This window comes from Grampus griseus (genome assembly GCF_964374135.1).
Source record: "Grampus griseus genome assembly, chromosome: 18".
Lineage (NCBI taxonomy): Eukaryota > Metazoa > Chordata > Mammalia > Artiodactyla > Delphinidae > Grampus > Grampus griseus.
The window spans coordinates 3958843-3981260 of NC_139012.1; the positions used below are offsets into that span (position 1 = coordinate 3958843).

The 22418-nt window shown below is 41.8% G+C and overlaps 1 protein-coding gene across 1 annotated transcript in view; it reads right to left on the minus strand.

Annotated features, from left to right (window-relative positions):
• MYO16 (myosin XVI) overlaps nucleotides 1-22418 on the minus strand; it is a 424969-nt gene that overhangs the window by 351197 nt on the left and 51354 nt on the right. The window contains exon 3 of the mRNA XM_082675412.1: nucleotides 9618-9688. Within this exon, the coding sequence (XP_082531538.1) occupies nucleotides 9618-9688 (71 nt within the window). The remainder of the gene's footprint in view (nucleotides 1-9617; nucleotides 9689-22418) is intronic.

The window sequence follows — 22418 nt, forward strand, 5'->3', positions numbered from 1 at the left end:
TACCCGCCCTCTCAAGTGACGTAAGTTTTAGATTCACATTTCAGAGGATCGTGAATAATAATTTGACAGCAATAAGTACCTTCTAATCACACTTGTCTGCAAAGATGATGATGGCTGAATATTCCCGGTACAATGTTCTTACAGTATTATTGTTAGATAGTAAACTTCATTCTCCCTAGAAAGAATTTTCATCAAGCTAGAAAATCTCCCTCCCAATTCAGGCAGTTTCTCACCATGTTTAGCAATTTCTGGGGACACTTTATGGAACCATAAGAATGGCTGAGGCCCCGCTCTGTCACCCTCAACAGAACTCAGACAACATCAGTTATTTCCACCTGGAGACAAGTCCCCAGCTCCTCCTGTCACTGTCGTCTCCTTCTTGAAGTACCAAGCAGGACTAGCTACGTAATTTATGCAAAATGAAAACAGAGGGCCCTTTATTCAAATATTCCTAAGAATTTAAAGATGGCGATAGCAGAGCATGAAAGCAAGCTTGGGCCCTTCTAAGTACAAGGCACACGCCATGAAGCCTGTCCTGAATTTTGAAGCCCCTTGACCAACCTGCCTCCCAGGCGCCTCATGTCCACACACTCTTCCTTCTACTGGACCTCTGGAACAGTCCATTTCAAGCAAACGTTCCTCATCTGGAAATGTCCAGAGAACCTAAGTGGAAATCTATCTCTCTGGAAACACCACATCTCTCCTGGAGCCTTCCCCTGTGCAGGTAAAGTTATTCCTTCCTAGGACCCTGAAGAAGCTGGATTATTTTCTCAGCTTATCATTGATTCTTCTAGATCACTGCATGTTCACCTTCACGTGCTTCTTTCTAAGATCCACTCTGTCCTTACATACAATGCTCTTCCCCCAACCTGGTCCAAGGCTTCATCAAAGGTTTAGGAACCATGACCACGGTCTTTGCTCCACTTTTGAGCACCACCAAACAATGAGGCATCAGGTACATTGGGTCACCCACCCTATACGAGAGTTTAAAATGTCTTCCTTCCAGTACTCAGGAATCTTCACCTATATTGTACTTTAGTTGCCCATTCCTCATGACCAAGATTAGCTCCACGATGAAATATTAAATTCTGCAGTCCCAATCCGTGACCAGAATATTCCATTCTGCCTCTTAGGGTACACTTAGAAAACAACATGGCCGATAGCTCCTTCCTCTGAGACGTTCATGGAATTGACCACAGTTAGAAAGTGACCACTTACACTTTCAACACCAGCTCAGTAGTTCACAATTTCTCTGGCAATGCATCCTTTCACTCATTTTTAAGTTTGTAAACAAAGGTGGTATTTCTCAACGTATAAAAACCCACTACAATGCGAATTATCGATTCAGCCCCAAAGACTCTGAAAACTATAGAAACCAAATCACAAACAAAGACAATTTTAAACTTCAAATGTGTTGTCTTTTCCCCCCACATTATCATAAGGGGTATTTTATATGTTTTAGTTCTGGTTGGCTAGGGAGCAGTATGTCCTGAAAGACCCTGAAATCTACCCTCAGAAAATCAAAAATTCGATATACACTGTGTTCACACACTAAATCCTAGGGTTCACAACTGTAAGTTATCTGTTGCCAGTTTGTTTTTTTTTAAACTGGAGTCAGATCTACTGTAACGTAAGCTTTCTCGATGATTATCTATTTTCCCTCCTCTGTGTTGATTACAAAGCCGTTGGGACAGAGGAGACCAGCAAAGAGGTACTAGGACAACAACCAATTCGATGCAGATTCATTTATTGAGTGGATACCGTGTGCCAGGCGTCGTTCTAATATTAAAAACTGTATTTCTGCACCGCCTGGCAGCTCTGGGGGGAGGAGAAGCAATAGGATTTACACAGTCAACTTGGATTAGCCAAGTTCCATTTTCTTGTCCTGTGTTTATGGGTTTTTAGTGGTTCAAAAACATTTCTACGATCAGAGACAGGCAGAGACAGAGAGAAAGAGACAGAGACAGAGAGAGGGGAGAGAGAGAGATACAGAGAGGCAGAGAGGTAGAGATTTATATCAGTAGCGAAACGAATTCAAATCTGTTGCAATGTCCAAAAGTTTTGACATCACTCTGGAACTTCCATATGGTCCTGTGCATTCAGGGTCAATCCCATGGGCCGTCCTTCTCAGCCAGTGCTTGGATCTCTGCCAAGTCACTTCCATTTCTTTGCCACTATATCACACTGAAGGATCATATTCCTTACAGTGTCATCTTGAATATACTTCTTATCACTTTTGCTTTGCATGTATCTTCTCTCTGGTAAGTATTTATACTCCAGATGACCTTGCCATAGATAAACTATCCAGAATACTGCATTGAAGTACAGTTATTATTTCTACCGGCATTCCAAACAGCACAGCTTCTGGACAATGGGACCAGACCCTAATTATGGAACAGGTCGTTGCTAAAGGGGTTCAGATGTACCCCTGATGCACATCCTGAAATTTTAAACTCCTAATAACACTGGTATCCTTTTCCGTGAACGTAAACTCTGCTCCTTCAGCTGCAACACTGGTTTGCTTCGCTGTGAATCGCCAAGATTTTATTAGGCAATGCTGTATTCCAGGCACTGTGCTGACAATGTATCCGTAAAGGACCATGACATGGTAATTACCCTTGAGAAATAGACAGTACAGTTCAATGCGATGGAGGGTGTACAGAGCATTCTACAGAGTCAGAGGGTCCCCAGCTGCCTGGTAAGAACTGGACAATTAAGTATGGGAACACGAGGATTAAGGGGCAGGGGTTGAGACATTCATAACCCACTGATTAAATACGTATCCACTGAGGACCTGCCACATCCCCACCATACGCCAAGCCAGAGGGTTGGTATTATGAACTAGATGTCCTCCCTAATCAACAGCTTACATTCAAGGGGGCAGTCAAAGGAGGCAGTCAAAAGAGAGAGAAGATGCGCAAGTCCAGTCAGCCAGGGAGCTGCCTCAGAGGAGAGCCCAGAGTAGGAAACAGTCTGAAAAACACTGAGGAGGGATGAAAATAGGCATTCGTGGGATTTCATGAAACCTGGCATGTCTAGAGAGTCAATTAAATGATTGGAACTGTTTGCTTAAGGAAGGCCTCTCTGAGTGGGGGAGTTTCATACTTCCCTAAGGGAGAACCTTTCAGGATGCGACACTCCAATTCTCCTAGAAAGACCCACACCAGTGGTTTCAATGCTGGTTGATTGAAAATTTTGTTGGAGGGGAGCACAGTCCCAGGAATTCTGTGTCTAATTGCCCTCACCCTGTAAGAAAGGGTTCTGATTCTTGACAAATAGAATTCCATTGTTGCACAGATAAAACAAAACAGAACAAAACAAAAATCTCACCAGTAATTTCACTTGGGAATTTTTCTTTTTTATAATTGATGTTGAATGAACCAGTTCTGTGTGATCTATTTACTCAAAATGGAAAAGTCACTCCCTTCAGTTTCTGACGGCCTTCCAAGGATCTCCACAGCTTGCTCTTCCATTGCTTTTTCACCCCCTAGGTCATGCACGTGGGCCATCACAATAAAAATGCACCCACAGTTTGCAGAACAAAGGTATGATTTTCATTCAGGATCCAGCTGGATACTGATCTACATCCTGGACTCAGACTTTCCAGTTATGATGCCATGATTCTCATGGACCAAAGAGACGTAGGATTTTTTTTTTTTTTTTTTTCCGGTACTCGGGCCTCTCACTGTTGTGGCCTCTCCCGTTGCGGAGCACAGGCTCCGGACGCGCAGGCTCAGCGGCCATGGCTCACGGGCCCAGCCGCTCCGCGGCATGTGGGATTTTAAAAAGCAAAGCACAGGGCTTCCCTGGTGGCGCAGTGGTTGAGAGTCTGCCTGCCGATGCAGGGGACATTGGTTCGTGCTCTGGTCCGGGAGGATCCCACATGCCGCGGAGCGGCTGGGCCCGTGAGCCATGGCCGCTGAGCCTGCGTGTCCGGAGCCTGTGCCCCGCAACGGGAGAGGCCACAACAGTGAGAGGCCCGCGTACCGCAAAAAAAAAAAAAAGCAAAGCACAGTCGGGAATTTGAATCTTAAATCACATCCTTGAAAAAACATAAAGGGGTCATTGTTCACAGCCAATGGCAACTCTACTTCCCATTCCAGGACCTTGCAGCATCCTGCAGTCTCACCAGACATCAGAACGGCCCAGCTCTCTTTCTCTCAGTGACATCGTCCTCTCACTTCCATCTTGCCTCTTCGTTTGTCTCTCTTTCTGCTGCACTGTCCTGGATGGATGTCCCCCCCATTCCACCTCCCCCAAGGAACTCCCCAGGAAAAGCCCCTGGAGAGGGCATGTTGTCTTCTGGTAGGATTCATTTTTTTGCTAGAAGGTACCCCTGCAACCTTTACCCTTGTTTTCCTGGGAAAGCAAAGGAGTTACATGGTCAATGCACAGGCGCTCTGGCAAGCAGGGCAAAGTATGGATAACTTCCACGTAGAGACTCTTTTTGTTCTTTAATACCTAGGTGGTTTCTAAAGTAAGATATTCCTTTAAACATTGTCTCCAGAGTCCTAATATTCTGCTTCTTTTCATAGCATAATATTTTCTGCTTGATTTTAAAGATATGAAGCCATTGAACTGCTGCTGCTGTAGTAAACTGCTAATTATCTCTGCTTCTTACAGCTCCTGAGACTTCAGAGAAACTTAGAAGAAAGCCCGAAGAACAGCCCGATTCGGAGACCCAGATATTCTTGTAAGAATAGAATAGTGATCGAAACTTTTAGAATTTAAGCTTCTAAAGAAAACATAGTTCTAACAAGTATTTTGTATTAATTTGTTTCATTTGTTTTATTTTCATCTTTTTTTTGGCCATGCCGCACAGCTCGTGGGATCTTAGTTCCCCAACCAGGGACTGAACCCCGGGCCCACGACAGTGTAATTTCTTTCATTATGTGAAACATACATGCTTATTATTTAAAACATTCAAGCTATATGTAAAAGAGTAAAAAATGAGATCTTGTCTCCTCCCCAACCTGTCACTGTTAAAAATTCCTTGTCTATTCTTCAAGATTTTCACAGCTGTTGAAAAGATTCTCTGCTCTCCTCCCTGCCACCATGTCTACCTGTCTTGAGTGTAACATATATACTATTCTCTAATCTGCTTGTGACATTTACCAAATATCTTGGGCATATTTGCACATCCATTGCAGCTTGTTTTCATCAGAGATGTGGAACTCCACTGCTTAAATGCCTGCCTTTATGTTAAAATGAGAATTCACCAGGTAAAAGAAAGAAGATTTTCCTATTTCTAATGTATTTCACTTAAGCTTCACTATGGTCTCCTGCTGTCACAGCACAGAATCAAAAGAACTCGCATTTCATACTCCATGCAAGAGGGTTTCCTTACAATCAGGAGCTCCTTCTTCATAGCTTATGTATGAAAAGTCATAATGTAAAACCCTGGACAGCATTTTAGCAAAGTTCCATGTGATTCTGTTTTCAACTCCATACATAGCATTGTTCCTTCCAAAGAGTTACAGCTGCGTTTTTTCTATATTGCCCTCACAGAGACTAAAATCTTAGGGTGCAGATATTGTTACTTGTTGGCATTATTTCCCCTCTAATGGTACCTGATACTTGCGATACACTTGATTCATAAATTATTGAATGAAGAGTAGATAAACATGCAAATTCAGACTTACTGTTGAAAGTTTATTTTAAGATGATAAAACTACAGATTGTATATGATGAAAAAATATTAAAACCTGTTTGTCAATTGTCTACCTTTAATACAGAGGGAATTATTAATCTCCAACTTAAATGTTACTGTGGCGTTTCTACCAGGAGTCTTCCCAAGACCTCCACTCACAGTGAGGTGCTCAGTGAATAATAATTGAGTTAAACAAGCGAAACTCTGGGGAATCTCAACGACTTCCACAGTTTATTCCTGATGCCCTGCATGCGCATACGATGCCACTTTCTCAAAGACGTTGCTCTAACGTTATACAATTAGAGTTATACAATTAGAGCTTCGGCGCTGATAAAGCCTCAGGCTTCACACTGCAGGATGCCCAAGAGGTGGGGTGAGCACAGAGCTGCTCACACTTTACATTTTTGAGGGCGAAATTGCCTTTTTCAGTACCTAAGGAATTTTGAAACCCTGTAATTTTGTCTCTCTGGCAACCTGCAATTTTTCGTTTTTTTTAAAACATCTTTATTGGAGTATAATTGCTTTACAATGGTGTGTTAGTTTCTGCTGTATAACAAAGTGAATCAGTTATACATATACATATGTTCCCAAATCTCTTCTGTCTTGTGTCTCCCTCCCTCCCACCCTCCCTATCCCACCCCTCTAGGTGGTCACAAAGCACCGAGCTGATCTCCCTGTGCTATGCGGCTGCTTCCCACTAGCCATCTGTTTTACGTTTGGTAGTGTATATATGTCCACGCCACTCTCTCGCTTTGTCCCAGCTTACCCTTCCCCAGTAATCCTGGGAAAAGGAGGCTCAGTGCTGAGCCCACATTCCTGTAGCCGTCAGGAAGTTTACTTACATGTATTCCGGTTTCAAAGCCACTTTATCTTAGTCTCACAAAGTCTAACAGTATAAAAATGCAGTGTGTTTGCATTGGACCCAGAGCTAATGCAGCACTTCCCATCTACCTCATCACCTTCATCTTCTCATTTCTTCTTTCTTCTGACTCTACTGCCTTTAGACTCGGTTACCTGGACCTTCTCATTAGCCAAAAAGATCCTTATATTCTGACAGTTCATCTATCCATCCACTCATTCATTCATTCATTTATGATGTGTTGAGTATCTACCATGCATCACATGCTAAGGATATAAAAGTATCTAAGACATCACAGTTTCTGAAAATTCAGTCTAGCAGCAGAGAAAAAGGGCACATCCTCCATTAATTACAATCCACTGTGACAAGATCGACAGCAGAAGCAAGGATCATGTGTCGTGAGACCTTAGATACAAGAGTAATTCAGTCTTATCAGGAGCATGAGAAAAGGCTTCAGAACTACCTCTGAAGGTGGCCAAGTGGTTTCATCATTTTCCTCTTTCTCTATCACCTGCTTATCCTGCTTCCAGGTCTGCTGTAATCCATGGTTTACTTTTCTTTCTCCCTCAGAAAACTAAACTCTGTTAGACTGTGTTTTGCATCTTTGCGCCCCTAATATCTATCACAGCATTATATATTAATTAAGTAAGTAGTTAACGGGTTCATGTGCCTATCAGACAAATCTACTGAGCACCTACTAAGTGCCAGGCGCTCTCCCAAGTGCTGCAGATATAACAGTGATGAGAGGCCAAGTCCTAGCCCTCCTGGAGCTGACAGTCTGGGAAACAGAACATAATCACCTGAGCCTATGATCTGTTTGGTGGCAACTGTGTTACAAGGAATGAGACAAACAACCGGATAAAAGTTGAGCTGATGGTGGGGTGGTGGGAATGGGTTGCCGTATCCTTTGGGACAAGCCCTGGAAGGTTGTTCTGTTAGATGATTTTTGAGCAGAGAGGCGAAGCAAGCGGGGGAGTGAGACATGCAGATTTCGGCGAGGGAATGTTCCAGTGGAAATAAGGGTGAAAGCACATGGGCAGGGGCATGGTGGGCATATTAAAGGACCAGCTAGAGCAGGAGGGTTCCCTGGAGATGAGGGCACAAAGGTGTGGGCACGTTCCACGCGGCCGTCGCAGGACTCTGGCGTTTGCCCTGAGTGGGAAGGGAAGTTCCTGGGGCATTTTGATGGAGTGACACGATCTGGTTGCTGTGGGAGAAACAGACTGTAGGGTCCACAGGGACGGGGCCGGGGAGGTGAGGGAAGAAGCTGCTGGTCCCGGGAAGAGGGAGGGTGGTTTATCCAGGTGAAGAGGGACGGCAGCATTCTGGCTGTATTTAAGGTGAAGGAAGCAACCGCTGCTCGGCTGACTGGGAAGATTGAGGTTTAGGTGCTCATTAAAGTTGGATACATCATATACTGGGTTGGCCAAAAAGGTTTTTCCGTAAGATGTTACAGAAAAAGCCCGAACGAACTGTTTGGCCAATCCAATATATGAAGAAGTGGCCATACTTCTCTTCCTTTCTCTCTCTTTCTGTCAAACACACACACACAGGGTAAGAATACATTACATTTCTGGTTAATACCAACAATGAACTGACATGATTTGTTCAAAGCAAAGGTCTGTCTTCCACTAGCCCAACTGGAATAATTTGCTGTTTGAAAACTTAATCCAGGTATCACTGGGGAATTTACTGGGGAAAGACTACAGTATTTATAGTTAGATGGTCAGAGTTTAAGCTCCAGTACTATCTACTACTGTGTGAGCTTAATTCTTCTATTTCTCAGCTTCTTACCTAATAAAGTACTGCACCTCCTGGTAAGGATTCCAAAGAGAGTGACCAAGAGGAGAATCTTTATCTATGGAAAGCTGTTCACAGCATGTCCTTAGTCTAAGATTGCTTGTCAAAACCAAACCTAGGATCCAGGACTAATGAGCCCTTGAAAATGTCACGTAAGCTATGTAACGATCGGAGGAGAAAAGAGAGAGGTTTCAAAACCAAAACACTCCAGAGAAGGAAAAGGGAATCCAGAAATCTCTCTTTCCATCTCAATCAATGCTGGAGAGAAATGGCTGACGTTCTTCTATGGTGTTCCCCATCAATATTCTGAGTTATTTTTCCACTCCTCTGTATGCATATGACTGCCTGCACCCCAGATGCCTCCAGTCTTGGGCAGACACAAGGTTCTCTCGTTGGCAGTGGTTCTCAACCTTGGCTGTAAATTAGAATCACCTGGGGTAGCTGTGCCCCACCCCGATGTTCCATCTGCATCCCAGAAAAATTGAGTCAGACTCTCCAGGCTGGGGGCGGGAGCTGGGAGGCAGACACTGACATCTTACAGCTCCCAGGTGACGCCAGGGGGCAGACAAGGCTGAGACCCAATACCAGATTAGGGAGCTTCCATCAGATCGATGCGTGACCTCCTTTAACATGGATTGCTCTAATGTGAGGAAATACAGCATTTTTAAAATATTGGTAGACAATTCTCAATTAGGCTTTTATGTTATGTTAATTTTGGCATTTTTCAAAATCAAGTTTTAAGCTTTAAATTAGCCCTGAAGACCACTAAATGGAATAATTATTGACATCCCCTTTTACTTCATTTTTGCCCTTAACTGAATCAGCAAAAAGTTCTTGCATGTAAAACTACTGTATTTATTTGTTTATGTGGTTACTTGTTTATTCACTTAATCGTTCCCTGCTTGTTTCCAAAAGAATGTAGTAAAGTTTTAGTCACATTTATACGATCTGGGCCACAAGCTCATTGGATCAATAAAGAAAGTGAAAGAAAGGATGTCAAAGTAAAAGAAAGGATGGCTGCCTGATGCTCTATAATTGATACAACATTGTTTTGCTTATTTGTTGAATACTATTCATGTTCAAAAGCATCTTCTTTAGGGCAGAGGCTTGAACTCCATTATTTACGAACTATAATGTGAGTAATTAACAAATATTAATGTATCATTATCCAAGCCTGTTAACTTGAAACACATCATCGTTCTGATCATCATCAGTTACACGTGCATTTTGCTACTGAGTCTGGAGCCCCTAATTGGTTCCCCTTCCACTTGGTGTCACCCACGCTCACCCGGTCATCACAGCTCTTACCAGATGGAGCAGGGTCCCTCCTGAAGACATGGGCATGTGCGGGTCGGCCCCCTCCTTCAGGAGCCGCAGCGCTGGAAGAATGAGAGAGAGGAGAGTTACATGGCATCCTTCTTCAACATCCTGAATCAAAAGGTGCAGCACTTCATTAGTATCTAAATCTCAAATAGCCATGAAAGCCAAAGGAGATGCGCGAATCGCCATCTGACCTTTGTGTGTATTTAAGAGCGGCCGTGTTTCTGTTCACATTGAAACTTACTTGTTGGTCTGTCAGCCTCAGGACCCATTAATTACAGCCATGCAAATTACTCAGAAAGGGGAACACACTTTGACATTTGTTTTTTTGAAGTGCCTGGCTTGTGCACCCTTTATAGAACACAAATAAATAAATAAAAAGAAAGAAATGACTCCACTAGGCTCATGTATGCTTTATTCACTTCACTTTTTTTTTAACTCATTAGGACTTATTGGCTTAAAACAATAAAAGTTTACACTTTGTTTAAACTTCCCTTCCTGCAATTACCCCTTAGCCCTGTTTCCATCATTCTCCCAAAGCCATGTGTATCTAAATTAGTAATGTCAGACAAATCAAAACAGATGTTACGCATCAGAATAAAAGCACAGCTGGAAAGTGACTTATGTTTCCATTTGAACAGCAAAGGTGGATGGGGTAGGACATGGAAAGCCCTTGGGAGATGGATTATGTCTCATTCTCTGCAAATTGCCACGGGCTCCAAGAGGTCCATCCATTCCCCAAGACACGATCCCAGTTTCCACGGTTAACGGCAGTATTGTAGCTTTCATAACAAGCCATTCATGCTTTGTCCACAAATAACTAAAGCAAAAGTTCCTCTTTTAGTCCCTTATTACACAGAACGGTACAAAATGGTTCGGATTCAAACTCATACCTCACTGAGCATACTGTTTTTCCTTTAACTTTCTCCATAATCCGCAATGTCGGCAGAACACATACCCTTTTCTACGTCACCCCAAATCTTCCCTGTGTTCCGATCTCTAGTTTGTCACCATCTTCCCAGCTCTAACTGTACAGCTCAGAGGGCAGAGACATCTCGTTCCCTCACATACTTTTACCCTTAATTTTAAAAAGTCTGTTCGTGACAACAGAAGGTTCATTAACTATGTTTACCAATGGTTTTGTCAGAATCAAAATAGCGCCTTTACCCTAATAGTTATTTGTTTAGCAAATGAAATCATTCATCTTGAACCAGCTGATATCTATTTGGTGCTCTGTATTCTTTACAGCAAAGAGTCTGTACTAGTGTGATCACAAATAGAGAGGAAGATTATGTTATATAGTTAAAACATGACTAAAATGCTGTCAGATTTCTACGTAGAATCCACCATGCACACATGTGGTGAATTACACCTAATATAGATCTGTGACACGCTGGCCTTGGGGTTAGACAGATGTGAGGCCGAGCCCCACTGGGAAAGCTAACTCTCCCTCCTGCCACTGCGGAGGCTCACTAAATGATTCTTATTAGCATAATTACTATAAGTCATGAAACCCATAATAATGTATCACTGAACACATATCTTAAGGTTTACTCTAAATTTTCTCAAAACCTTTTGATTATTAAATGTTCAATTTAAGTGTAGGATATAAGCAACACACATTTACCAATATTCATTGAAGGATGAGTGTACAATTTGTAAGGCAGGATAAAGAGGGTGAAGAGGACCATGCAGGGGATGGTGGGAGAATGATGAGTAAGGGGCAGTGAACAGTCCCTTAGGAGTGGCAGACTGTGTGTGACTTGGAGGAATTTGTTGTGGAGGATATTTTACATCACACTACAGCAGTTGGAAGTCATTCTGTGGCCAATGAAGAGGATCACAGGATATTAAGCAAAGGAGGAAAAGATCCCTTAGGTAAGTGCTATGGACTGAATGTATGTGCCCCCCCGCCCCCCCGCAAATTCATATGTTGAAGCCTAATCCCCAATGTGATGGTATCAGGAAGAGGGGCATTGGGGAGGTGATTAGGAGGTAATGAGGGTGGAGCCCCCATGACGGGATTAGTGCCCTTATAAGGGGATGAAGAGACTAGAACTCTCTCTCTGCCAGGTGAGGACAAAAGAAGAAGGTCATCTATAAATGAGGAAGCTGGGTACCACCAGAAGCCAAATCTGCGGGTGCCTTGATCCTGGACTTCCCAGCCTCCAGCACTGTGAGAAATCAAAGTTGTTTTTAAGCCACCCAGTCTCTGGTATATTTGTATATTTGTCAGTCTGCAGCCTGAGCAGACTAAGACAATAAGAGAGGTCAGCACAAAGGCTAGAGGGGGGTCTCTTGCTCCCACTTGCAGTTTAAATCCTGAATAAAGGTTCAGGCTCAGATGAGGGGGGTGATTCAGTGCAGCTTGAGGGTTCATGGCTCTGTGTCAGAGGATGCAAAATGGACTAACCAGCCTGGGACACAACAGGGATCGGAGCCACCACTGCAGAAAGAGGGGTCTGTGGCAGCACTGACAGCCAAGGTGGGACTGAGCCATCTGGTTCAGGGAGACTACTTACAAAGCACAGAACATGCATGGGTTATCTCCACAGGAGCAGGTGGGCCACAGTGGTGTGCTTGTGGATGCTCAAGGGCAGATGGAGATGGAGATGTTTAGATGATGGATGGATGGATGGATGGATGGAAGGAAGGAAGGATGGATTGGTGGGTGGATGGATGGATGGAAGGAAGGATGGATGGATGGGTGGATGGGTGGATGGAAGGATGGATGGATGGGTGGATGGTTGGATGGATGGATGGATGGATGGATGGATGGGTGGAAGGATGGAAGGATAGATGGGTGGGTGGGTGGATGGGTGGATGGATGGATGGATGGATGTATGGACGGATGGATGGAAGGAAGGAAGGATGGGTTGGTGGATGGATGGATGGATGGATGGATGGATGGAAGGATGGATGGATGGATGGATGGATGGGTGGATGGGTGGATGGGTGGATGGGTGGGTGGGTGGATGGGTGGATGGATGGATGGATGGATGGAAGGAAGGAAGGATGGGTTGGTGGATGGATGGATGGATGGATGGATGGATGGAAGGATGGATGGATGGATGGATGGATGGATGGGTGGATGGGTGGATGGGTGGATGGATGGATGGGTGGATGGGTGGATGGGTGGATGGTTGGATGGATGGATGGATAGATGGATGGATATGCACTTAGGAATTTACTACACATTTTACTGCTATAAAGGCTGTGCAGCCCACAATTTATTGTAATATCCATATAGCCAATTGATTCTTACAGAATGATTTAGATGATTTTTACTAAAAATTCCTGTATCCACAGCCAATCTATGGTTACAATTAATGAATGTGACCTTGAAGTTTTGGTTGATATTTTCATTGACATTACTGAGTATGGGCCAGAGGGCAGGAAACTATGAGTGGCAGAGGTCAAATGCCACCAGCGTATAGCCCTTGAACTAAGAACAATTTCTGCATCTTGAAGGGTGTGTGAGGAAAAACAATAATTAAAAAAAAAAAATGTCCAGAAGAATGTATAACACGGACTGTATGTGACCACTAAGTTTAAAATATTTAATATCTGACCCTCACAGAAAAGATTTCCTAACTCCTGAGTAAGATTAAAGTGAAATAATGAAGGATGTCAAAACGTCATCCATCTATCAATGACCTGAGCGACATCTTTGCTGAATCAGATATTAGTTTCTGAAAAACGTAACCATAGTTTACCACATTTTTGGTGGTGTTCACAGTACAGGGGCTACTGACACATTTTTAAGTATAACCTGCATCATTAACATTTCCTCCATCACTCCTTTAATTCTAGACAATCATGAAGATAAATAAATCAAGCCCTGGTTTGTGGCACTGGCCAATTCTCGGGGTGTAATTCTCCCACCGTGGTTGATCTCAAGCTACCAATGTGGCACCACTGAACCCAGGGTTGGGAGGAGATGTGACCCAGCTCACAATTTTGTGGCATTTCTATCACACACACAAAAGAGATGTAAATAACTTCAAGCGCATAAAGAAGAGAAAAATGTAGTGAACTGATTAGGAAGTGATGTGCTTTGAGCTTTACCGTCGTTTTTTATTAGAATCTACTTAATTGTAAGTTTATATACTTTAGTTTTTATTTATTTTTTAAAATCCTGTGGCTTTTTCTTTTTTTTGCGGTACCCGGGCCTCTCACCGCTGTGGCCTCTCCCGTTGCGGAGCACAGGCTCCGGATGCGCAGGTTCAGCGGCCATGGCTCACGGGCCCGGCCACTCCGCGGCATGAGGGATCTTCCCGGGCCGGGGCACGAACCCGCGTCCCCTGCCTCTGCAGGCGGACTCTCAACCACTGCGCCACCAGGGAAGCCCTATACTTTAGTTTTTAATACAGGCTTTGTTTAACAGTTTTACAACCAATTCATGAACTCCTGACATTTCAACAGTCGGCTCTCAGGGTCTATGAGAGTAAAGCACCAGCACAGTACGGGGAGTGGCCCCGAGGTGGATTAGGGGATTGGCCAAGAGCGCCCAGGAAGGGCTCTGTACGCAGCAACCGCAGAGCTCCCTTCCTGATGAATAAGCCCCAGCCCTTCCTTCACCCAGCCAGACATCAGCCTCAGGAGGAAAGGAGGGGGAATCTGGCATCTTCTTTTCCTAGGTAGAAGACTGTTTTCTGACAAATGGTTCACACTATCAGATAGAACTAAGCAGAACCGGAGACTGGATACAGACCGGTATTTGCCCCCAAATACCATGGGTGCAGCGCAAGAATAAGACAAAATCAACTTTTGACTAAATGAGGAAACGTGTTCTTCACATACACAGACTGTAGACTGTGCTAAATTCTATGTCTCTGCTAAGGATTAGAAACGGGACATTGCCTAAGGTACCGAGATGTAAAACTATATTGAAGAAAATATCACTTGCATAATAAGTACACACTGAGCTTTTCTAAGTACGTAAGGTCTGATACTGCTCTCAGTACTTTAGTACAAGAATTACATCGATTCTCCCAACTCTATGATACAAATACTATAATTGTATTAGTATCAATACAACTGATAAGGAAACTAAGGCTTATAAATTATGCGAAGGAAACTGAGGCTTAAAAATTATGAGATGGTCGCATGGTGGATCTAAAACAGTGTGGCAGTGTGACTCCAAGGACTGTGTTCCTAACCATGAAGAGCATCAGGACACTTTGCCTCTCATGTCACAAGGGAGTTGAAAGGTCACCTTCAACTCAGCAACCACAACAGGAATCAAGATCTATGTTAGTGTCCTCACAATAACTAATTTTGTAGGAAACTGTCCAAATTTAGGTTAAAACACTTTCTCCAAAAAGGTATGGGTTCACAGCGACTTTGGAACCACACGGTTGGAATCGACGGTCAAGTGAAATGACACCACCACGACTTGGGAGTCTTTCCATTACGATAAAATCTGCAAGGAAACAGCCTAAGGAAAAAGAGCCATCTGGGGACCAAACAGAATAATGAAGTTTAGGCTCCTTTTATAGGGCTGCTGCTTGGAACTGATTCAGCATTTATTGTATATTTGTGGCTTCATCATCAGGCTGCCACAGAAACTCTGTCGAAATGTCTGTGTGGGGGGCATGATTCGATATTTAAAAAGAAACATTCAGTCTTGAAATCTTCAGCTATTGGGGTAAAAATGGATGAAAATACATCATCATTAATAGAATCTGCAGCTGTCTTCCCCGATGTCCCCACCATCACCAACCATAACCAAACCCAGCGGTCCACCTGATAATTATCACTTTAAGTGTCTAGATATGACTGTGATGTATCTGTGTTGATGACAACCACTGATGATAGTAATTTGATAGCAACTTGATGACAGTAAAAGCGCTTTGGCGATCACAGGAGCTGCGGTGGACATCTGAAAGCACAGCAGTCTATGACTGCTCTCACACGATTCTCATAACAGTGGGTCAGTATTCACGAAGATTTCATGTTTGAAATCAACAGATCCAAGGAAGAGTGAAACAAAACATAACCATGGGCTCTAAATTTTGTCCTCATTAGAAGCCCTGCAAAAAGGCATTTTTTAGACAGAGGGAAGGACAGATCACGTGGCAGAATGTTAGCAAACAGTCCACCTGGTTGAAGGGTACATGGGCTTTCTTTGTATGATTTGTAAGTTTAATTTCATTTCTAAATAAAAAGTTACAATGAATAGCAACAACAAAATAAGCCAGTGTCATTTTTTCCTTGCAATGATAACAGAAGCATCGGTGTCAGGACTTCTAAAAATGTAGGAGAGAGCTTCCGTGACAATTGACAGTCTTCCGAGAGATGCCTGCAAAAGTTCATCTGATGTTATATGTCAATAAAGAAGGGAAGCAAAAAAGAGGAATAGAGAAGCTATGTTATCAATGCCACAGAAATGCCTATTTGCACAGAACACTGCTTAACATGCAGATTACCTGCCCTACAGAGAACTCGAATTTTAGGATCTCTAGGAACGACTTGAGGATGGTTTTTTGAATCACTTTTCACGGTTCAGTGCTTTCCAACCTACTTTTCATTATTCTCTCCCACTAAGTTCCACCAAGAAATTGTAAAACCACATACGTTCTGGATGTCTGCTGTGTACTGCAGACCCACAAAGGTGACAGACCCACGTTAAAGTTAAGATATTTCTCCCTCAAGAACCGACTTGTCCACCTCTGCGGGCTATTTCTTCCCCCTTTAGAATCATACCCTTGTCCACCTCCAGTTACTCTGCTTCAGTAGTTTAGGGATGAAATCAAAAACTCTGCATTTTAAAGAAACGCTCCAGGAGATTCTGGTGCCAGTGTTCCCCTAAAGATGTTCTAAAGATGTTTCCTAAAGGAAAAAAAGACGGCTAGGATTCTACTACCTCAGCAAATTACCTCTGAATACCTCAACTAGAGCAAAGGGATTAATTAGTAGAAAAGTGAACAATTCATGGCAGTTTTTTCCCCATGAATTGGCCATTGAAAACTTGGTCCCCACTGCTGGGTGAGCCACAGTATTCCTCAGAACACGGAATTTTATTCTCAATAAATACATAGTTATCCAAGCCTACCTAACATGAATCTTGGGGGCATTTGGAGAGGAGAAGGTCAGGGTGTTCATGGATGGGGGGCCTCCAGTCAGTACACAGCCTGAGCCTGGGGCAATGATTCTCAACCCTCACTATGCTTTAGGACAGCTAGTAGAACTTAAAAAAGATATAAATGCCCAGGTTCCGTCACCAAATTCTTAAGTCCAGTCGGTCAAGGATGTGCCCATCTAACCATATATTTTTAATGTCAGGGCATCTCAGTGATTATAATACTGGGAAGAGAGGCAGCAGTGGAAACCAGTATCCAAAAGACTGTGTAGCTGGTTTCCATCCCAGCCTGGCAATAATCGTAAGAGGGCCTAATGGGTTTTGAAGATCATGGTGAGTATCTGCCTCGAATCCATTCTCAGGTGAGTCGCTCAGTCACACCTTAAGTGGTTGTTTCTGATTTGGGTCAGGTCCACGGGCATCACCAGGACACTCAAGGATTATACCAGCCACTCTCTTGGAAAAGGAGACCACTGAGGTTGGGGGATGGGGTCGGGGCTGCAGTAGGGTTCCACACTTAGCAGAGAGCTACAGACTCATCAGCTTGGTGGGCCTGAGAAGCAAGTGGGTGGAGGCCCACCTAAGCCACACTCACCTACCAGGCTTTGGGCAGTTAAGACTAATTCCATATTATTTGCAAGGGGCTTAAGATTTCTGCTTTCCTACCCAACTTGGTTAAAACTGGATCTGACTAAAAGGCCAGAGACTGTAAGCATGAGATCTAAGATCCCCATTGCCAGGGTGACCCAAATCTCCAATCCCAGCCCAGTCATGCAGCTGTGACCAATGCAACAAAAATCCAGTGAGTGTCTTTTATGTGCTTTTATGTGCTATGTTAGAAATTGAGGTGTGGCAGGGGAGAAATGGGAAAAAATCCTGCCTTCACAGAGCTTATCATCTAGTGGACTGGTGGCTGGAGAAGACAGAAGACAAATAAGAAATAATTAGACACTAGAGGGATTTGCAGTCCTTCCAGAATCTGTGGCTGAATATCTTGAATCTGTTTTGGAAAAGCATTTGACACTTATTTCTTCACATGTTGTTTGTAACCCATTTCCTCCGTTCCTCCTTCAAGGACCTTGCTGACATGCAGCTGAAAAGATATTCAGAAAAATGCTATTATCAAACTCACCTGTTCTATAGAATTCTAGCATATATTACAATGTTACAGTATATATGTCTGGTGGGACTCAGGAATGGCTCCTGTACCTAAGCCAATCCTAAATCATTAACTCTCAAAACATTCCAGAACAGACCCAGAGAGACAGCTCATGACAACATGATTTAAGTGCATCATACTTCTTCAGACCTTGATGTGGAAACAGTAAATCCAGAAGGCACACAGTATACATACACGCTGCACTTTTTATTTTCTTTCTCTATAACCCACTGTCAATTTCTATTACATAACTTGGAGATGCTCTTTGCACATGCCATTGCATTGTACTACATCTTCGTAGGAAATCATATGATTATACATGTGTGGGCCTCATTCTGGACTCTATTTTATTCTTTCATCTACTTGCTCACTTTTTGACAAATCATAGTTGCATATTTTTGCAAAGTTTACTGTGCTTTATTTCACACTAAAAGATTTTAATGAAAAATTTCCTATATTACTGTATAAATAATAAATACTAAAATTTAGAAATGTTGGTTACTAAGTAGTGACTATTCTTCGTTAAATTGACCCACTAAACTAATAACAGTGAGAACAAAACTAAAGTACCTCTTCAAGGGAGAAAAGAAGATATGAGATGGCAAAGTCCTCCTTCATTCTCCAGGACATTTTCTTATCAAAAAAGCCAAGATACATCCCTATCAAAACCCATAGCTTTTTTTTTTTTTCCTTTGCAGAAAAAAGAAAAGCTGATCCTAAAATTCATAGGGGACTCTAAATAGCCAAAACAATCTTGAAAAAGAAAGAAGTGGAAAAGAAAAAAAAAGAAAGAAACAGTAAGTTGGAGGACTCACGTTCTGACTTCAAAACTTACTGCAAAGCTATAGTCATCAAAGCAGTGTGGCGCTGGCCTAAGACAGACATATGGACCAATGAAATGTGACTAAGAATTCAGAACCCATAAACCTATACATTTATGTTCAACAGATTTTCAAAGATAGTCCAAGATCACTCAATGGAGGAAGGAATAGTCTTCCACAAATATAGTTGCTAGGATGACTGGACAGCTACAGTAAATTGTAAAAATAAAGAAAAACAACAAGTATTGGCAAAAATGTGGAGATGCTGGAACCCTCATACATTCCAGGTAGGAATGAAAAAATGGTTCAGTGACCACGGTAGAAGTTTAAATCTTCTTCAAAATGTTAAACATAAATAACTATATGAGCTAGCAAACCCGCTCTTACATATAAGCCTCAAAGAATTGAAGACAGGTATTCAAACAAATACTTGTTCACACATGTTCATAGCAGCACAATTCACAACAGCCAAAAGATGAAAACAACCCAAATGTCCATCAACTGACTGATGGGTAAACAAAGAGAGTTATATCTATACAATGGAATATTATTTAACTATGAGAAAGGAAAGGAGTATGTGTTACAACATAAATGGACATTAAAAAGCTAAATGAGAGAAGCCAGACACAATAAGCTATATAGTGTGTGATTTCACTTATATGAAATCTCAAGAATAGGGAAATTCATAAAGATGGAAAGCAGACTGGTGGTTGTCAAGGGCTGGGGGGAGAGGAAAATGGAGAGTGACTGTCTAACGGATACAGTATTTCCATCTGGGGTGATGACATGTCCTGAAACTAAATAGTGGTGATGGACGCACAATACTGTGAATGAGGTAAATGGTACACTTTAAAATAATTAAAATGGGAAGTTTTATTTTCGATGGATTTTATCACAATAAAAAGTTATAATCCTTCTACTGTGATGCTCTTAAACTTTATAACCTTCTTAAACCATATACACTTTATTATAGTCATGTTTTATAAAACTATCTATACAGAAAATCTAATGTCAAATACTTTTATTTGCATAAATCTTATTTGTGTTTTTCAATAATTCTGAGGCAGGAAAGGAACAGTTTCAAGGGATAATTAAGCTTTCTTATCTGTATAATATTCATTTGGAAAATGTTCCGCCAATGTGCTGAAATATATGTTTAGCCTCAAGAATGAACATTGAGAACGCTTTCGAATTCATAGTTTCTGGTCACTCAGAATGACGTAGCAGAGCTGCTCAAGTCCTATCAGCTCCCTGGACCCCAGTTCTTACAGTTTTCAACTCAGCATCAAATAAACCACATGCTCTTAGTTGTTACTTGACTCTGATATTTCCCAGGTTACTATTTCACCCCTACCTTTTTGAGTCTTGTTAATCAGTACATTTTTCTTTTTTATACTCTGACATATGCCCCATTAGGCATTTATAACTGTTGTCCCCAGAGAAGCTCATGTAGAAAAATATATACAGGGTGATACATTAAGGAAGAGAGATAAATGCTGCCCCTTAGGAAATGATCAATTCCAATTTCAATACCTGCCAGAGGCTTTAGCATTCAACAAGATTGAGTGAGCCCGCCCCCTCCCTGGTGCTCATGACCACAGAAGCTGCCAGAAAAATCTATCAGCGTTAGGTCTTCGCACTAAAGAACTGCCCCACAAATGCAAAATCAACAGTTTTTAATGTCCTTGCATGTTGCACACTTTAATTAACCAATTTCAGTTTGTGTCTTAAACACTCTTCGAAATTCCGTGTTACGTGCACAGGCTCAATTACTCTGATGAATACCAAATATCTCTGTTAGTCCCAGAACTGCTGAGGACATTTCTGTCTCATGAAAAATCAAGGAAACATAAGGCATGAACGATGGATATCATTCCTTGGGGAGTTGGTACGGAAAAGGAATCTGTTCCTGGTGCCCAAGACTTTATTTAGCTTAAATCTATACTGAGCATTTACATTTGATTCACGATGTTCTATGTTTTAAAAATCCATTATTAAATGGGAGGAGAAAATTTAAAAAGGCAGAGGCAAGGGTACAATGAGTCAGGCTTCAGGGATATTTCAAAATATTGTCATTGAAAGCAGTGCCTTTTAACTTAGAGACACAAATAATAAATCTGCTTTTAAATCTTTCTGAAAGGGGCACTTCCTGGGTTGTCATCTCGTCTGCCTCTAAACAAAGGTCTCTTCCCATGTAGAGCATGCTTTCCTGAAAGTTCAGAAATGTGACAGTGGTAATAGTATTGGCTCTTTTTCTAGCCCATTCATGTTCATCAACTATAAAACTAACTAGTAGTGTGGACTGCAAAAGTCACCCCTCTTCAAACCAAAAATAAAATTGATTTAGCTAGATATTAGAATGGCTAAGCAAGTGACAGGGAGTACTGAATAAGTACGTCCTCCATCAATTTGGACTCAAGATGAAGTTAATCCTTATAAAACATACCAACAGTAAGCACAAACCCAAATGATGAAATGGTCTGTGCTAGGACTTCTCTGTTTCTCTCTCTCTCTCTCTCTCTCTCTCTCTCCATCTCCACCACCCTCCCCTACTTTTCTACACTACTCAGACAAGACCATGAGGGTTTTCTGCTTTTCCTTCTGTTATTTAAAATATCATCTAATAGGTAAAAAATTGTCAGACCACATATAAGATAGATTCTTTCTGTAAGGAATAAATGAAGTAAAGTCAAACACTTTCCTAAGCCTCACCCTATTTAGATTACATAAGCATCTACTGTGGCCCACAGTTATCTGAAAACATGCAGAAAACAGAACTATGCCAATATTTGGCAAGTCTGTGGTAAACATTAAAGGTTGGCTCTAATTTGGACATGTGAGAAACTAAATTGAAAAACCTGTGTAAATAATTTGTTAATATTTTTCTGTGTTAAAACTAATCAAAATCTACAATTACAATAAGAATCATCATTTTACAAACAGGAGGGAATGGTAACCCAGGAGATATAAAAATGCTTAGTTACATTAAGTACAGCTGTGATTGGGGTGTTGATAAAACGTGAATGAGAACCAGTGTAACTGAACTGAAACTCTCCTGGCCACCAGTTTCCATACCTATTCAGAATGTGTCGTTTGGGGCTGTGATACTATTCGTTAAATGGTGTTTTCTTTCAAAAACAAAATAATTCCAATAAAAGTTTTCACTCTTTTCAAAAACATCGTATGTTATGAATATTATTGGGTTGGCCAAAAAGTTCGTTCAGATTTTGCTGTAACATCTATGGAGAAACCCGAACGAACTTTTTAGGCCAACCCGATAATTTATTAACACAGAAGTGGAATGAGTTGACATTTCGCAATTTCTTTTTCTAATTTTTATTGGAGTATAGTTGCTTTACAATGTTGTGTTACTTTCTGCTGTACAGCAAAGTGAATCAGCTATACATATACATACATCCCCTCCTTTTTGTTTTTCCTTCCCATTTAGGTCACCACAGAGCACTGAGTAGAGTTCCCTGTGCTATATAGTAGGTTCTCATTAGTTATCTATTTTAGACATAGTAGTGATATGACATTTGGCCACATTGATGCTGCGTGTTACGCAAAATAGTCCTGCTATGGACTATTGTTATGCAAATTGTTATATAAATCTGAGATTCACTGCCAACTTTGAGATAGAAACTTAAAAATATTAAATCGTATTTATTCTATTTTAGGAAAACTCTGCCCTTCGCAAAAGGAAATCAGTTAAACCTAACTATATT